The sequence below is a fragment of the Symphalangus syndactylus genome, chromosome 3, assembly GCF_028878055.3.
Source record: "Symphalangus syndactylus isolate Jambi chromosome 3, NHGRI_mSymSyn1-v2.1_pri, whole genome shotgun sequence".
Classification (NCBI taxonomy): domain Eukaryota; kingdom Metazoa; phylum Chordata; class Mammalia; order Primates; family Hylobatidae; genus Symphalangus; species Symphalangus syndactylus.
In genome coordinates this window covers 23,059,958-23,078,651 of record NC_072425.2, presented here as the reverse complement: position 1 = coordinate 23,078,651, position 18,694 = coordinate 23,059,958, and the positions used below count along the sequence as shown (strand labels likewise).

Here is an 18,694-nt window from a genome sequence, read left to right as displayed (position 1 = left end):
TCGTTTATACAATGAGCCTGTGTTTAGCAACACTCAGCTTCGTTTTATTATTGCGTTTTATGAAGTTGCCAAGACAACTGAGGCCAAGTAACAGAACCTTGACTTTATGCGCCATGAAAATTTAATAAAGAATTTTTAAAGGCTTTTAAGAGGCAGGAGCTGCAGTCTCTTAAAGGCAGAGCTCAGCACAGGGTGGAGAGGGCTAGAGCACGTGAGGCCTCTCACCAGACCTCCAGGAGCCTCCGCTGTCAGGGGCGTGGAGGCGGGCAGACGTATTTCCTGGCATCCGTCTTGTTTCCGCACGTCAAGACCCTTCCTTTTCTCGACAGACATGTATTAAGACACTTCCCAGGTGCCAAGTCCCGCACCCGGCTCTTTACATACATTATGACGTGATCCCCACTATCTTAGGCAGGGAGCAGGGATCAGAGAGGTAAAGTCACTGGCCCGTGGTCATTTAGGGAGAGCGCGACAGACAGACCAAAGTGCATATGAAGGTCTGACTGCAAAGCCCTTGCTTTTCCAGGATAGTTCACGGCCTCCTGTGGGATTCTCGGCCCTCGCTTTCCCCATTCTGATGCAAGAGGTTCTGAAGGGAAAATATCCCTGTGGTCTGTGAAGGGACTGGGGGAGCAGACAGTGTTCTGTGGCCCAAGACTGGGTCCTGGTTGGAATCTTAGCAAACACCTTCATGTTGGAGGAAATGTTTCCCGTGAGCCTCTTGGTGAGCACAAGACACTACCGCAGGGCTGCAAAAAGCCCCTTCCACTCCGATCTCTAAATAACACTCGCAAGCCAATCACCAGAAATGAGAAAAACATCGTAATTGTGCCATTTTCTACCAAAGCTCAACGGTGCTCTGTGTGTGTGTGCGTGTGCATGTGTGCGTGTGCATGCGTGTGCGTGTGTGTGCATCGTGTGTGTGTGTGCATCGTGTGCGTGTGTGTGGTGTGTGCGCACATGCATGTGCGTGTGTGTGCATCGTGTGTGTGCATGTGTGTGTGTGCGCGTGCGTGTGTGTGTATAAGCATCATGCTGTGTGGTTTTTCCAGTTATATAAAAATCAAGACTTTTGGCTACTAGAGATAAAGGTAATTGAAGCTGTGGCCTATTCTGCAGAGCTCCTTCGTCTCCAGGAACAGAAAAAAATTTAGACTTATTTTGTGAGGGAGAAATTCATATGCCAAATGGGAAAATTTCTCTCACATTCATTGAACCAAATGGGAGATTGGCAAAAGTATCCATCAAGGCGAGGTGGATTTCAGGTTAATACACACGGTGGTGAATGATCTCTCTGTGTGAGGAGGACAGCTCTCTCGGCCACGGGGAATGCCAGCTCCCTGCCGGGACAGCCATAATTTCTGAGCTTTCAGGGAAGATGCTCGTGTGCTGGCCAATGCAAACCCAATTCTCAATTATAGGGCCAAGGAGTAGAGGACATTAGTCAAGAAATGGGAAAAAAAATTAAGCTATTCTGGAGGGACACTCTGCCAATCACAAGGCACATTCTGGGTGTCAGAGGAGCAGCAGGAATCATTTCTCAGCCTACGGATGTCTTTAAATATGTGGGAATTAAGGGGAGGTGGGGGAGGGCAGGAGGAGCTGACCACTGTGGTTTCATCTGTCTTGATGGATAACATTACTCAAGAAAGAGCTTTTACCTTCATCCCTTCACACTTTGTAGGAAGCCAGTAGCCAGGCTGAAGATAACGCTACGTTTGAGCAGCGCCTTGGTTTACAAAACACTTTCACATTGATGACATTTTCTGTGATCTCGTCTTATGCTCCCAAAGATCAAGTGAGACAGGACTTGCCACTCTCACTAAGTGGCTGGGAGACCTGGAGCCCTTCCTGGGGTGCTTGGCAGGAGAACAGATCAGAGAGCCTCAAGCTAAGTCCCCAGAACTGAGTGGAGCAAACACCCAGCCTCTGCGGGACGTGGGTTTCCACACCTGCAAAATGGGATGTTTTGGGGAGTGTCGAGGCACCGTGCAAAACCAAGGAAGTGCCGAGGAAGGAGTGTGGGATCTGGAGCCAGCCGGGGGCCTCAGGTGGATCCTGGCTCTGCACTTCATCAGCACGAAACCTCGAGATCTCGGTCAGTCACTAAGCCTCCTGGAAGCCAGTTCCCCGCCCCCAGGAAAACAGAGTGCCAGTGATCCTCAGCCTTCGCGGGGTTGGATGGATCTAGAAGTGCTTTGTAAACTGTGAAGGATTGAGCATGTGCTAATAAAATCACGTAGGAAAGGGCCTGGGGTCTAGAAAGGCATGGAACACCATTTCAAGTGTCTGAGCTCCTATCCTCCCACTCTGTTCCCCTGACTGCCTACATGCACATCCGGAGGACCTGCTGGGAACTCAACAACCCCACACAAACTCAGGGCAATGCAGAATTGAAAGGAGGCTGGCTAGCCGGCTGGAGGGGTGTTGGTGAGGACCGTCCAGCCTGGCGTCCTGTCTGTGAGATTGAATGGGAGGGGGTGCCCATGGGTATGCAGCCCAGGCCTGGCCAAAAAGGGCCGTGGAGAGACACCTAGAGTCAGAGGAGCTATTATCTGTTTACGGACACAGGACAGCTGCCGTGTCCCAGGGAGCCAACAAGGCAGCCGGGAATGTAGAGGTGTTCAGCGGATCGGCTTGGCGAGATTTAAAATCTGTGTTTCTTAAAGGCACCCGCAGGCGAAGCGGAGGACAAGCGTGGTAACACTGTCCCCTCTCCCGGGGTCTGCTGAACGTTCCTATTCACAGCAAGCACCTGCTGGCCCCTGCTCTGTGCCAACATGGACCCAGCACATGCCTGACCCTGCAGGAACTCACAGCTGGGTGGGAACCAATGCTGTGGTCCCACAGTGTGTGTGACAAGACAGGAAATTTCCAGTTCTTGGAAGTAGATGGAAGGAACCGCTCACTCTGTTTGGGGGATTGCAGCGGGGACACTGGAAGTGAACCTTGAGAGTCTGTTTGCCACTGGGCAGAGGAAGGCCATTCCAGGCAGAGAGGCCAGCAAGACAAGGGTGGTGGGAAATAGCACACCCTCCTCCTGTCTCATGACAAGAGATACGAACAGTGCTGGGAGCAGGGGTGGGACAGGGGCTCAGGAAGGATGCAGAGCCTGGTCCTGAGGTGGGGGGTCAGGTGTGGGCCTTAGGATGGAAAGAAAGGAAGGGCGCCGTTGAGGGCTGCTTTCAATAGGTGACTGGATTTCAGCTCTGTGGCTCTCCAAGTTGCTTCCAGACTGATGGAGATGGAGGGTAGAGTGGAGGGGTGATCGGCAGGGATGCAGTGGAAGCCCAGGCGAGAGACCGTCTCTGAGTTTGGGGGAGTGGACAGAGGCCGGGAGGAGAAGTAAGAGGAATCCAGGTGGTTCGTTTTAGGGATGGACACTCCTCTCTCCTGGAGGCCCTGCCTCTGCCCACTGGGAGGGGTCTGCTGGGACCAGCACTTGCTAACAGCTGCACTGAATCCAGCGGATCTTTATAAGTATAAGCACCTGTTGCAGGCTCCATTTTGGCCAGGCCGTGAGGAGAAAGCTCCTGCCCCTAACAACAGAAACGCTGAGCCTGTCCCCCTAGGAGGTTGGAAGGAAGGGAGCAGCAGGCAGGATCAGCAAGGCAGGAGCAAGGAGGCTGCCCTGGGGCACACCCAAAGAAAGGGTGGGTGGGCCCAGTTCTGTGGGTCTGCCCTGTTCTCTTGATGCTTCCCTCCCCAGATTGGTCCCACTAACTTGTCATACTTGGATGTGAAGCCCCCAAACTGAGCACAGGCTGAGCCTGATCTTCTTACCTGTTCATTCCAAGCCCTCCGGAGTGCCCAGCTCTCCAGGAACTCAGCCAGCAGACTAGGGAGAGGACTGTGTGTGCATTGAGGGTGGGGAGAGACAGGCGTCAGTAGGAGCGGGAGGGGGCAGGAGAGAGGGAGGGAGAAGACGGTGGAGATGGATCCTGAGGGCCCTTGCAGGGACGGGGCTTATCCTGCAGCAAAGCACAGGGGCTGCCCAGCTATGTGTGCAGTGCCTCTGGGCCGGCCGGACTCCCGGCTCTGCTTCCTGTCCTCTTGGAGGAAGGAACCATCTGCTTTTGCTATCGTTTCAATTACATCCAATAAAACGAGTGGCCGATTACCAAAGGGGTAAACACAGTGGGGCTTCTTATTAGGAATGGAGGAGGCGGGGTGAGTCAGCTATCACTCATTCTGACAATGGAGCAGACTCAAAATGCTTTCGGTTGAACTGAAAAGGGCCAATCTGTCACGACTGGCCTCTCATAAAACCACAGCCTCGTTTCCCTAACAATCAGCAGGGAGGCTCTGTGCCCTGCAGGTGGGTGGGGCTATCGGGGCCTTGTCTGCAGGGGAGGGGGCTGCTCCTGGGATAGAGGGGCCATGGTGGGCGGAGCAGCCCGCCTCCAGATGATGGCATGGGGTGGGAGAGGCCCTCACCAGGAGAGCTGATGTTTTCATATCACCCCAAAGTGGCTGGAATTCAACCTCTTGATTTTATTTCTCAAAATATTCAATGTGCTTGGTTGGTTTTAGACCTGAACATTGCACTCCACTTCGGCAAGCGAGTACTTTCTGAAGACCAACTTCAAGAAATGGTGTCACGTGAGAGCTTTGTTAAGACTTCTGGTGGCTCCCAGCTGACGACAAGTGTGCCCAGACGTGCTTACTCTGGTCTTTCTCTGGGAAATCCATTTGTTCTGCCAAAGGGGACTGGGAGAACTGCATGGGGGCTTCAAACATTGTTTCTCACACTGGACCATTTAGGAGCCCTGACTGCCTTGTCCCATGCCACCACACCATGACAGACCCCAGGCAGCCCCAAGCCGGGTAGAGCTGCAGGGTCTTTACTTGGAGCTGAATTCATGCCCACTCAGGGACAAGGAGCCAAAGACAGATACACCTGGACAAAGTCCTGACTATGTGGCCTCCTGGGCCTTCCTTTCCTCATCTGAAAGGGGAGCAGCGGTACAGACCTGCCCTAGTACCTGGGGAACGGAGCCGATAACACCTCCACAGCACCCCATGTAGAGGACACTCGACACCTCAGGAGGCACATCCTGCCAGTGCCACCTTCCCACCTGGCCTGCCTTCTGCTTGGGAAAATAAAGTGATTGCACAAGTCTGCTGTCACTCACTGAACACCCCAGAGTGGGTTCCGCAGGGCTCAGTTCCACGGCCCCTCTTGGCTGGGGAAGGGCAGCGGCCTTTGGGCTCTGCTAGCAGCAGGGAAGGGGCGCTGCGCGGCAGCCACACTGTGGGGGAATCAGGTTTTCCTCTTTGAGAGGGTGAACTCCTGGCAGGAAGGAGCTCCAGGCAGGGATGAACAGAGCAGCCCCTGCTCTGAAATCGCTTGCCAACAATTGGAGACATCTTGGATTAACAATCTTGTCTTTGGGTTTAAAAATACTCTGGGGAGGGCAGATTCAAGTAACTTGTTTCCACAGATGCTTTTGAGTACCTGTTACGAACCAGGTCGACTGCTCTTATCCGTTTGGGTCAGGAGTCAGGACAGGATGGTGGAAGGAAGGAGGAGAAAGCCACAGGAGCTTGTTTGGGATGCACCTCTGCCTCCCAGGACCCTCCCTTGCCATGCACTACGAGCATTTTCTGAGTCCTACAGTGCACCACACCAGGCACAGTACTAGCGCCTCAAATACTTTCCTCCACCTCGCTTGGAGCACGATGACTGACTCTTCCCAGGGTCCTCAGCACCCTTTAAAGGGATCCTCCAGGAAAGGGCCACATTAGCCCCAAATCCAACCACACTCTGGAGAGCTTGGCTTTGCCAGGTCCTGTCTGCCTGTCTTCAATAGGCCCTGGACCTTGGCATGCCCAAGGCTGTTTCCAAAATGCCACCTTCTGCTGTCTGTGAGGCGTTTCCTCTGAGAGAGGGGCTACCTGGGGATACAGATGGAGACAAGGAAAGGGTCTCATGGAAGACAGCGTGAGCTCCCCTGACCCTGGCACCAGGTCTGACATACTCTACTCCTCTTGCTCTGGTTCTTATCCATGTCTGATTTCCTTCCCTCACCCAGGGCTCCCAGCACAGTGCTTGGCATGCAGGGACCCCTGGCAGTGCTTGTTGTGGACACACTGGCCACGTGACCAGCACCTCAGCTATGCAGGGGTCCACTCAGACCATCTGGTCAGGGAGGCCAAAGATGGGATTCCTGCTTTGGGGTCACAGTCAAACAAAATCAAACAAAATGACCTCCGAGGCTTCTGCCAGCTCTGAGGCTCCAGGAGTTTTAGTTACTTCTTAATTAATTATTTCTTAATTAATAACAAACCAAACATTGCAGCAACAGGCAAGCTAATGAACTAAATGAGGTTAATCTGTTCACTACACCCATGTAGCACATGGCTGGGATGGGAGATTTGCAGACGCCTTCTTGATACTTCCACTTCCTTCTCTCCGAACGGGCGGCAGGAAATAAACACGATGTTCTCAGGCTTTTCCCGGTGGGCGCGTGGAGGCCCCGGCAGCAGATCCTAACACTCGGCTTCCTCTCCACAGCTCCAGGCCTTGGGATCGATTGTGTCCCGTGCCCCAAACACAACAGATTTGCCCCAGTTGGTGCTTCCTGTGAGCCCAGAATAGAAGGTGCCATCTGTCATGTTTTAGATGTCATATGTCCGATGACTGATGACTCGAAAACAGGGTGTATCACCAGGAGGTGCGAGGAGGAAGGCAGGTGAGAACCAGCCAGCCTGGTGAAGCACAGCTCAGCCGCACACAGAGACAGTTCGTGGGGACCTCAGCTGGGCCCCTCGGCAGCCTGCCCGCCATTCCTCTGCAGGCAGAATGCCTGGGGCGCTCCAGCCCTGAAAGTCACTCTCGTCTTCCGTCTTCCGGGAGGACAGAGTGGCCCTCAGGACAGGGTATGTCTGGAATGGGAGAGCTTATTGGCGCAGCTGGTGCGGGGTGGGGGGTTGTCCCCTGCTGGCTGGGCCGAGGGGGAGGGCTCCTGGGGAGGGCCACGGTGTGGGGGCCGGCCCCCCGACGGGACGCCCCGGCCACACACCAGGCGTTTTTCATCCAGCAGGGACAGGTGGTACTCGCAAAGGTCGATCAGCGAGGCCACCTGCTCATGAAGTGGCAGCATCTTGAACTTCCTCTGAGCCAGGAAAAAGAAAGCTTCTACGAAGGCCTGCAGACACATCCCTGTGAACAAAGAGACTGGATGAGGGGGTGCACACAGCTGCCCTGCGCTGCCCTGGGAAGGCCCATCTCCAGCCACAAGGATATCAGCAAGAGCTAGCCCCGCTCCCCACCACCGTCTCCGTTCCAGAAAATCCTAACAGGGCTAACTCACTCACAGAGTGCCCACCACGCCCACCAGGCACTAGCTGGGCATTTTACGGCCATGTGCAGACCCAATCCCTCACACAGCCCTGTGAAGGAAGTTCGGTTAACCCTGTTTTGCAGATGAGGAAGTTGAGTCTCAGAGACACGGAGGAACCTGGGGAAAGTTATAGAAGATTTAAACCTAGCTCAAAGCCTTGTAAAATGTCCACAATGAAATGCCCCCATTAAAACCCAGCTCCTGGCCGAGCGCAGTGGCTCACGCCTATAATCCCAGCACTTTGGGAGGCCGAGGTGCGTGGATCATTTGAGGTCAGGAGTTCGAGACCAGCCTGGCCAACATGGAGAAACCTCATCTCTACTAAAAGTACAAAAATTAACTGGGCGTGGTGGCATTTGCCTGTAATCCCAGCTACTCAGGAGGCTAAGGCAGGAAAATCATTTGAACCTGGGAAGCAGAGGTTGCAGTGAGCTGAGGTCGGGTGACGGAGAGAGACTCCATCTCAGAAAACAAAAACAAAAAAACCCAGCTTCTTAACTTTTATAATCAGGGAACAAGGTTATGAAGATATGAAGATAAACACGGTTTGACAGCAAAGTTCTATCTGATAACAGAGATGCTGGTTACATGGGTGTGTGCATTTGTCAAAACTCAAATTGTGCCTTAAGGCTCATGCATTTTGCTGTCTGTTAATTTTACCCGCCAAAGTAAAATAAACCCAACTGTCATTTCTCTGGCCCAAACTATATTCTGGAAAGAATAAATAGTCATCCCTACAACACCCCTGGAATGTTCTTCCCTTGTTTTTGTCTTATAAGCATCTACTTATCTTTGGGACCTGAGCTCAAAATCACTGATTCAGTAAAACCTTCCCTGATCCCCAGATTAGACCCAGCCCCTGGTACAGGATTCTTGCACTTCTCTTTGCAGCACCGGCTGTGGCTTGCTCTGTGTCTGTCTGTTTGTGTGGTCTCCATCCTCCTCTCTGGACTGTGCGCTTCCCATGCTGCCCAGAGGTGCTCAGTATAGATGAATGAGTGAATGAATGAATGGGTGCATTCACGCTAGGTGCTTTACCGACAGTGCCACTAATTCTCACAATACCTTTATAAGGTAAATATTATTATGCCCCATCTTACAGATTAAGAAACTGATGGCTGGGTGTGGTGGCTCACACCTGTAATCCTAGCACTTTGGGAGGCCGAGGTGGGTGGATCACAAGGTCAGGAGATGGAGACCATCCTGGCCAATATGGTGAAACCCCGTCTGTACTAAAAATACCAAAACTAGCTGGGTGTGGTGGTGCGTGCCTGTAGTCCCAGCTACTCAGGAGGCTGATGCAGGGGAAACGCTTGAAGATTGCGCCACTGCACTCCAGCCTGGCGACAGACAGAGCGAGACTCCATCTCAAAAAAAAAAAAAAAGAAAAAAAGAAACTGATAGAGAGGTTAAGTGACTTCCCTAAGGTCACACAGCCAGGGAAGAGTGGCCTGGAAATTCAAACTGACTCCCAAGTTTTTTAACTAAGTTGTTAAAAACGTAGTTAAAAGTTTCAACTGCCTGAAAAGGTCTTAGTCTTCCCAATGTCCAAGTAAAACTGGAACCCTGGGATCTAAACCTATAGGAGTCCCTGGGCTCTTTGGGAAAGGTGACAGTAAGGCTGGACTGAACACCACGTGCCATTTTAGATTAGGCTGGTGTCGACTCTGAAATCCACACCTTCCTGGTGACTGTGCATTATTTACCTGCTTCTGGCACTGGGGGTAGAAGCCTGGCCTAGGGTTTGTAGATCCCAGTTTACATACAGACCCTGGGATCCCAGAGCTATTCTTGCCTTGGGAACTTGAGCTGGGCAAAGAAGTTGTGTTTTGCCTCCCTTATAGTCCATCAAAGCTCTTCGGCTTGGGTTCTTTTGACTCCAGACATCCTACAAGGCCGCTGCTCTGTTTGATCCTGATATGATAAGTTGATAAAATGGGTTTTACATCAGGGTTGCTTTTAATGTAAACAGCGGCCTGGGATAGGCAAAGACACAGGGGAGTGGGAGCCTCGGTCTGACTCAAGAGACAGATGTTTCCTAATCACCAACTCTGGGCCAGGCTTCTCATAGGGCGGGCCTGTGCCCGTGCAAGTATGTGCATCTGGTGTGTGTGAGATGGTCGGGTGGGACGGTTAGATACACACAGAGTGAGAAGATTAGGATCTAAAGCCAGAGAAAACCAGTCCCAGTCCCCTACTTCCCAACGGTGTGATCTAAACAGCGCCACTCAAAGTGTGGCCGAATGACAGTGCCAAGCCCATGAACTGTGTGTCCCTGGTCCCTGACAAGATAAGGCGCTTGGGCCAGAATGTTAATCAAGGTCCTCATCAATCACATTGTTTAGTGCTGTTGACAGTATTTAGTATAATAGCACGTCTTCCTCTACAAAGGAAGCAGCGTGCTGTCTACATTCTGGCTCAGGCGTCTTGTCCACGACTGTGACAGTCTGTGGGTTGCAACTTTGAGTAACTTTGCTCTGCAAAGCCCTTCCCAGCTGTAATGCACACTCCAATCACCAGCTTGTTCAAATGTGAATCCTGGGGTGGGGCCCAAGCCACTGAATTTCTAGCAAGCTTCCTGGTGGTGCTGATGCCACACTTCAAATGGCAAGGATCTAGCCACTCACTGCATCTCTTTACTCAACAAATGTCACTTTCGTTCCCTTAGTTGAAGGTAGAATGTGATTAGAGCTATAATGCATAGAAAACATACAATGAGAACCAATTTGGAAAAAAAAAAAGCACGACAACATCATCTAGAAGACATTCTAAAATGAGAAGTGGGATCTCACTGTGCTGGCTTGGCTTTCTTTCTGCTTGTCTGCATTTTGTGATTTTCTACAGTAAACACGGATGCAATTTAAACATCTGCAGTGGGAAATTCTGGTGTGTGGAAAGAGATGATGTAGGGGGAGATGCTTTTAATTATGAACCCCTTACTACTATTTGAATTTGAAGTCAGGCACATGTATTACTTTGAAAAAAAATACAATGCAAACTTTTTGCACATATATTCTACTTTTTATCAAAGTAGAATATATATATATATATAAACCCAGTAACCCATATATATATATATACACATATATATATATGAGTGTGTGAGTTTATATATATATGGGTTTATATATATATATGGGTTTTTATACATGAGTTATATATGGGTAAAACCATATATATATAGGTAAAACCATATATATATATATAGGCAAAACCATATATATATATATATATATATAGGTAAACCCATATATATAAAACCATATATATATATATATATAGCTAAAACCATATATATATATGTAAAACCATATATATATATATGTAAAACCATATATATATATGGTTTTATACCAGGGTTACTTTTGGCAGGGCTGGGAATTGAACCCAAGCCTCATGCACTGCTGCTTCTGCACTTTATTCCCAGAAATCCTCTGGAGCATCCCTGCCAAGGATACCTGAGGATGGAAATGGTAGAACCTGCAGGAAACACTGAACCCAACACCTTGAAGGATCTAGGGGTTGGGGGCATCAGTGGAAGCTTTTGGCAAAGTGGGCATGACAGTGGGGCCTTGCAGAATGAGGAGGGCTTGGATGGGCAGAGATGTGCTGGGGGTGGTTGGCCAGGCCGAGAGCAGGGACCTGTGGGGCAGGGAGGCAGGGTGGATGGCCCGGGGACCTGCCATAAGACAGGCTCGGGAAGAGGCCAAAGGGACTAAACCCAGAGGGCACTGGTGGTCACTATGGGGCTGGAGTCAATGTCAGATGAAGCCATTGGGAGCCCCTGCAGGTGCTGGGCAAGGCCCGCGTGATCCGAGTCCCATGGGTTTGGACCCATAACAGCCTGATCATATTTTCTAGTCTGATGATTTCTAACTACTTTTTTATAGTGATAGAAACTGTGGGGGATGTTTTTTCTTCTCTTGTTTTATTTCTTAAGTGAAATCTTCCGAGGGAGTCCAGTATGCCAGACAGGTAAAGGGACCCTTCTCCCCTCTCTGCTGACGCCAGGTGAATGGTGGCTTAGAGGCCTGCCACACAGCCCCTCATCCCTTGGGGCCCTTGGATCTTCACAAGCAGCACGATCACTGTCACCCTGAGGCCCTCGAACCCTTGTCTAGCATTTGCATTTTGCCGAAGGGTGGGGCCAGGAAGTACGTGAGGCCCCCCCAGTCACACTTAGCAACTGACAGAAGCAGGGATTGACCCCAGCTCTGGGACTGGAACCCAGGGTACCCTCAAACCACATCTCCCCCTCCAAAAAGAAACTGAACGCAAAATCAAACCAATCACTTCTCTGGCCATGGGCTATCTCCACTGACAGACAGCCCTGTTGAACATGTCCCAGCGAGTGTGGTGGGGATGCAGGGATGCCCCAAACTGCACGCCATGAGCATATGGGCCTCTGGTCCCACAATAGCCCATTCTAATAGCCCTTTGAGTTTGACTAGATATTGGCTTTAATCCTCAATTGATCAAGGTGGCCCAGGAAACGGTGGTAGGACCCAGGCCAATATTCACTGAGCTTCAGAGAACGTAACCTTTTGAAGGTTTCAAGGGGGTGGGGATCGGGGGAGGAGGAGTCAGCGCACTCATATGATTCAAGTTACGCTGCAGGAGCAGGGCTGCTGGGGTTCCCCCTGAGAGTCAAGCTCAGGCTCTGGGCTGTCCCCTCTGGCTGCAGTTTCCAGCCTTTTCCAGAGCCTCCACAATGGTTGATGTTCTACCAGGCAGAATTGGGGCTTTCACCTTCCTTATTTTTTATTTATTATAACATATAATGAGAGTCTTAGCAGAAAGTGCCATAGAGCCCATGCGTGGCCTTCCCTCCAGCACTTACGTGTTCTTGCGGAATGACCTTCCACCCTTACTCTTTGTCCACAGGAAGACGTATTGTCACTTAGTGATAACACACATTGAACTTTTTTTTTTTTTTTTTTGAGACGGAGTTTCGCTCTGTCACCTAAGCTGGAGGGCAGTGGTGAGATCTCGGCTCACTGCAACCTCCACCTGCCAGGTTCAAGCGATTCTCCTGCCTCAGCCTCCTGAGTAGCTGGGATTACAGGCATGCACCACTATACCTGGCTAATTTTTTGTATTTTTAGTAGAGATGGGGGTTTCACCTTCTTGGCCAGGCTGGTCTTGAACTCCTGACCTCAACTGATCCGCCACCTCGGCCTCCCAAAGTGCTGGTATTACAGGCATAAGCCACCATGCCTGGCCACATGGAACTTTATTTTGCTTAAAATTATATCATTAACATTTTTTTATGTTGCTATACAGCCTTCATAACCATGATTTTAATGGTTGTGTAACTGTCCATCAAATTTTTGCCTTCTATGCCATTTCAACACCCCGTCCCTGTTGAACACAAAGACTATTTACATTTGCTCACTATTGTTGAGAATATTATAATCAACACTTGGTATTTCATTGTTTTTATTTATGATTCATTTATTCCCTTACGATAAAACCCTTGGGACCTGGGTGGTTGTTTTTGTTTTTAATAAATGTAAGGTTAGTTTAGTAACTGACTTCATGTTAAAAATACCTAAAACCTTACAGAGGCTGGGTGAGATGGCTTAACCCTGTAATCCCAGCACATTGGGAGGCTGAGGCAGGAGGATCGCTTGAGCCCAGGAATTGGAGGCTGAAGTGAGCTATGATCACACCACAGCACTCCCGCCTGGGCAACAGACAAGACTCTGTATTTTTTTTTTTTTTTTTTTGAGACGGAGTCTCACTCTGTCGCCCAGGCTGGAGTGCAGTGGCATGATCTTGGCTCAACTTCTGCCTCCTGGGTTCAAGCAATTCTCCTGCCTCAGCCTCCCTAGTAGCTAGGATTACAGGTGCCCGCCACCATGCCCAGCTAATTTTTTTGTATTTTAGTAGAGATAGGGTTTCACCACATTGGCCAGGCTGGTCTCAAACTCCTGACCTCAAGCGATCCACCCACCTTGGCCTCCCAAATTGCTGGGATTACAAGCTTGAACCACCGTGTCTGGCCAAGACCCTGTCTTCTAAAAAATTTTTAAAAAGAAAATCTCAGAGTACCCAAATGGACAAAGCACATGAATGGGCAATTCACACATATCAGCAAATAAGAGAGAAGACATCCGGCCCCATCCAAGCCACAGGGGCTATTGCTCACCAAGTAAACTAACAAAAGTATTAAATACTGATAATGGGAGGTAGTGGTGAAATTGCTATAGACTTTGGAAAAGCAATTTGGTGAAAGTTTTAAGAGCCATTCAAATGTTTATTAGGGAGGTAAGGAGGAAGAAACAAAAAATAAATGTGTTCATATCATTGAACACAGTGATCACAATCCTAGGAATTTACCCTAAGAAAATATTCCTTCCAAAGGAAAACAATGTATACAATGGTATTCATTGCAAACTTATTTATAGTACCACGGGGCATGAGGGAAGGCAGTGCTAGACTTATAGGGTATTTTAATATCTTAATTCTTTTCTGAATTTTCCAAATAAGACAATGCATGCTCATTGTTGATAATAATTCAAGTACACACACACACACACACACACACACACATAATTTTAAAAATACCCCCAACCTAGCCTCTGAGGTCACTGGTTCTCGGAATCGGTCCTTGACCATCCCCGGGTGGAGTTAATCACCCTTCATGGTGCTGCTTCTTGTTTCTTATCATAGACTAGGATAAATCCATGGGTACATGGCTGTCTCTCTAATGAGACTCTGTGCTCCTGCAGGTGGGGACCATGTCCCTGTCTTCTCTACATTCCCAGAGCCCAGCATAGCCTGGCACACAGTGAGCATCAATAAAGATGCATTTAATCCACTGAATAGAATGTGAACATTGTAACAGTCGTGTGATGCAGGTGTTCTTATGCCCACTTTATAGCTGAGGACACTGAGGTAAGCCAAGGGGCGAAGAAAAAAGAGACCCATGGAAACCCTTCTCTTAGAAGATGTGCAGACTTACGAAACCGCAATGATCCAGACCAGAGGCTCTCGAACTTTCGAACCTCCCAGAGAGTTTGTTAAAATACAGATGGAGGGTCCTGCCCCACAGTTTCTATTTCGGAAGGGCTGAGGTGGGGCCTGGGAGTTTGCATCTCTCGCAAGATCCCAGGTGATGCTGAACCCCGCTCCTCCCCCTCCCTGCTCCCTGCTGCACAGTCCAGTCTGTATTAACTTCACTCGGATGGCCCATCTGCAAAGCCGGGCTTATTTGCAAAAGGACCTGCCCCCAGACTGAGAGAAGCTTGACTTTGGGCTAAAAATGTCTACTTTTTAAAGACACTCTGATTGAGAACAAACCCAACCAGTTATTTTTAAAAGACTAATGATGGAGCTGAAAAGCCATGGAATGGTTCCAACTGTGCATTAAGTCCTTTCTGAGAAACCGCACAGCCCCAGATTCTTCTAGCATCATTGCTTGCCCACTAAGTGGGGGAGAACATTCTCCATGCGGTCTCCTAGGCCCTGCCCTTCCCTGTCTGGGCCGTGATAGAGGGGACCTGGAAGGTTCCAGAAGGCCAGGCCACAGGGGGCTCTGTAGACCATGGCAGGACTTTAGATTTCAAAATGAAGAAGATGGGAGGTCACTGGGGAGTCCTGAAGTGACATGTCACTGTGGAAGCCGTATTGAAACCTACTGTTAGGGGCACATGTGAAAACAAAGAGATCCATTCAGGGGCTACTGCACCAGTCCAAAAGAGAGCCGACACGGTGGCTTGGACCAGTATGACACTGGTGGAGGTGGTGAGGGATGATTAGATCCTGGATATGGTCCGAGGGTAGTGCCAGTGCCATCTGAGGTTTGCCCATGGTTGGATGTAGGTGTGAAGGCAAGCCAGGAATCTTATGCAGGAGGGCCTCTGACACCTCAGGCCGAGGAAGCTGGCCTTCCCATCAAGGTCAATGGTTTTCAAACATTTTACACATAAAATAATCTGGGGACCTTGCCAGAAATGCAGGTTCCTATTCCCTCACCTGGGGATTCTGTCTGTTGGCAGTGAGGCCCCAGAAACTGCATTTGTAACAGCAGCGTTGGGGCTTTTGCCCCAGTGGGTGATCAGGAAATGGAATGAACATGCCAACTTGGCCATCTCTTGAAGGGCTCTATCGGAGGCAGTGGAGTGAAGAAGTTAAGAGAATGGTCTGGCTGGGCCCAGTGGCTCACGCCTGTAATCCCAGCACTTTGGGAGGCCAAGGTGGGTGGATCATGAGATCAGGCATTCGAGACCAGCCTGGCCAACATAGTGAAACCCCGTCTCTACTAAATATACAAAAAATTAGCCAGACGTGGTGGCGGGTGCCTGTAATCCCAGCTACTTGGGAGGCTGAGCCAGGAGAATCACTTGAACCTGGGAGGTGGAGGTTGCAGTGAGCCAAGATTGTGCCACTTCACTCCAGCCTGGGCAACAGAGACAGACTCTGTCTCAAAAAAAAAAAGAATGGTCTTTGAGAAACCTAGTACTGGGCTGGCTCTGCTGTGGGTGATCAAGAGCCTTTGGGGACACAGAACAAGCCTTATCCTCTGAAATCCCACTGTTCACTCTGCTCCTGGTCTTAGTCTGCTCAGGCTGCAAAATACCATAGCCTGGGTGGCTTCAACAACAGAAATTTACTTTCACAATCCGGGAGGCTGGAAGTCTGAGATTGGGGTGCCAGCGCGGTCATGTTGTGGTAAGGGCTCTCTTCCTGGTTTGCAGATGGCCGCCTTCTTGCCATGTCCTCACATGGCAGAGAGGCAGATTGGGCTCTCTGGTGTCTCTTCTTGTCAGGACGCTAATCCTATTCAATAAGGGACCCACCCTTATGACCTCATTTAACCTTAATTACTTCCTTAGAGGCCCCATCTCCAAATACAGCCACATGGAGGATAGTTAGGGTTTCAACATATAAATTTGGTGGGAGACACAATTCGGTTCATAGCACCCTCAAACCCTCAGTTCTGCTGAGGTGCACCTAGCTCTTGGGGACACTCTCCTACTACTACTCAAGTCTCTGAATTTACCTGAGCCATTTAGAAAAAAATATAAGCTATCCTACACTTCTTCCCTGCTCCTTCACCAGCACTCAGAAAACCCCTCACAGCTTGGATTGGGAGTTGAAAGGATCTCTTTGGTAACATTGCCTTAATGTCTTGTTACAGTGAAAGTAATGAAAGTAAACAGTAATCATTCATATTTATTTAGCCCTCATTATGTGGAAGGCCCTGGGCTATGGGGTGCCTTCACACTATTTAATTTAATCAGACAAAAACCTTATGAAGCAGGTATTGACAATCCATTTTACATTCAAGAAATTTGCCAGAATCACACGGCTGGTAGGCGACAGACCCCAACCACCATGCTCTTAACTCCCTTACTCCACTGCTGCTTCGAGAGTTTTCGAAGATTTGGCCAGGTGCAGTGGCTCATGCCTGTAATCCCAGCACTTTGAGAGGCCAAGGTGGGCGGATCACCTGAGGTCAGGAGTTCGAGACCAGCCTGACCAACACGGTGAAACCCTGTCTCTACTAAAAATACAAAAATTAGCCAGGCATGGTGGCACGCACCTGAAGTCCCAGCTACTCAGGAAGCTTAGTCAGGAGAATCACTTGAACCCAGGAGGCGGAGGTTTCAGTGAGCTGAGATCGCATCAGTGCACTCCAGCCTGGGCAACAGAGTGAGACTCCATCTCAAACAAAACAAAAAACAAACAAACAAACGAACAAAAACTGGGGGGGAGTTTTCAAAGATTTGATCAAGTGTTAATTCCAGTCATTTAGAACAGAAACAATACCGGCCTTGCAGTGAATGAGGGATGGAGCCTCATCTATCTCTGCTGGATGTCAACAAGAAGGTGCAGTTAGATTCGTTGGTCTTTGCAAACAGGCTTTCCCTACCTGCCCTGCATGCCACAAGATAAGCTGTTGAGTATTTTTCTAAACTTCATTTAGATGTTGCTGGAGAAGGCAGCCTTCGAAACATTCCAGTTGCAGCCAGCTGCATGTCTCTCATCTGAGACCGCCACTTGGATATTGAGAGGCGGCCCCTGACAGACGATGGCCTCATTCTGTCAATAGGCTGGGTGAGGATGGCCCACCAGCTCCTTCTAGGCCAAAGCCCCCTGCTCTCCACTCCTGGGAAGGCATCCTTGCACTCAGGGCTTTATGAAAACACTGGGAGCTGCTCACCAATAATCTCGTCATCTCTTCCCCAGCTTAAGGATGGGAACAAGAATCCTATCTTACGTCTGCATAGCACTTTCCAGTTTACAAAGAACATCCATTTTTCTCATCTACTTCTCAGGGTAATGGTGGGAAGAGGACATGTTTACACGTATTCTTCATTTACAGTTGAGGAACACAGGCCCAGAGAGGCTGAGTGGCTTGTCAAGGTCATCATCTAGGTGGGCGAGGCAGCATTTACATGCCTAGCTGACTTTCAAGCCCACACTCTTTTTTCTACATTACATTTTCTTAACATCTGACATTTATGTATTATTTTACAGTTGACAGAGCACATTTGAATATATGATATAATTAAATCCAAATCATTGTCGATAGCCAGGGATATTATCCCAGACTGAATATGAGATATTTTCTTCCTCTCAAAAATACCTGAGCTTCCTTGCTAGTAATTCTGTTTCCTGGGATTGGTGTGCTTAAACAGCCACTTGCCAAGCCCTTGTCTCTCCCCAATCTTTAAATCTCTTTCTTATTACTCACCTAGAACAGATGTTTCTGTCTCATCGTACAATTCTAAATGTATAAGAATACAAGCTTGCTGTTTGGAATCATTGGTAGGAAATAAAGCTGAATGATCTTGACTAGAATTAGCTTAGTGCTTCCTATCTGTGTAGTGAAATGGCCCCCAGAAGAGCTATCTGTGAAGGCTGCACAAACTCCAAGGCGGTTCATCACAGGAATCTCAGCCTTCTCTCCATTCTTAGGGCATCTTGCAGCCCAGCTCCCTGTTTGCTGCTGCACTGTTCCCCCAGACTTGACCACAATCTCTCTAGGCCTGGGGCTGGGGTCTCGAAGGACTCCCCACATGGTAGATCAAACCTGGGCATCTCCCAGGGAGATGGCATTCGGCTCCATGAATAGGGACAGGGATTCAGATGAGCTGGTCCGGGTCCCAGCTCTCCCACTTACTGGCTGTCAAGGCATTTTACTTTTCTGGGTCTCAGTATCTGCATCTGTGAAGTGGGGATAGTAATATCTGCCCTGAGTGGCTTTTTTTTTTTTCCACAAGGTACCACACAGAAAAAGCAACACAGTGCTTAAAAAACAGCAGCACAGGCCAGGCGTGGTGGCTCACACCTGTAATCCCAGCACTTTGGGAGGCCAAAGCAGGCAGATCACAAGG

At 49.4% G+C, this 18,694-nt stretch overlaps 1 protein-coding gene across 11 annotated transcripts in view; it reads right to left on the bottom strand.

Moving 5' to 3' along the window:
* Positions 1-18,694, bottom strand: part of TTLL11 (tubulin tyrosine ligase like 11) — a 290,392-nt gene continuing 271,698 nt past the window's right edge. For 10 of the 11 annotated variants that reach the window (XM_055271228.2, XM_055271234.2, XM_055271229.2 and 7 more), the window contains one exon: positions 1-7,165. In XM_055271228.2, the coding sequence (XP_055127203.1) occupies positions 6,873-7,165 (293 nt within the window). In that variant the 3' untranslated portion in view covers positions 1-6,872. The remainder of the gene's footprint in view (positions 7,166-18,694) is intronic. The other variant, XM_055271231.2, reaches the window with a different exon arrangement.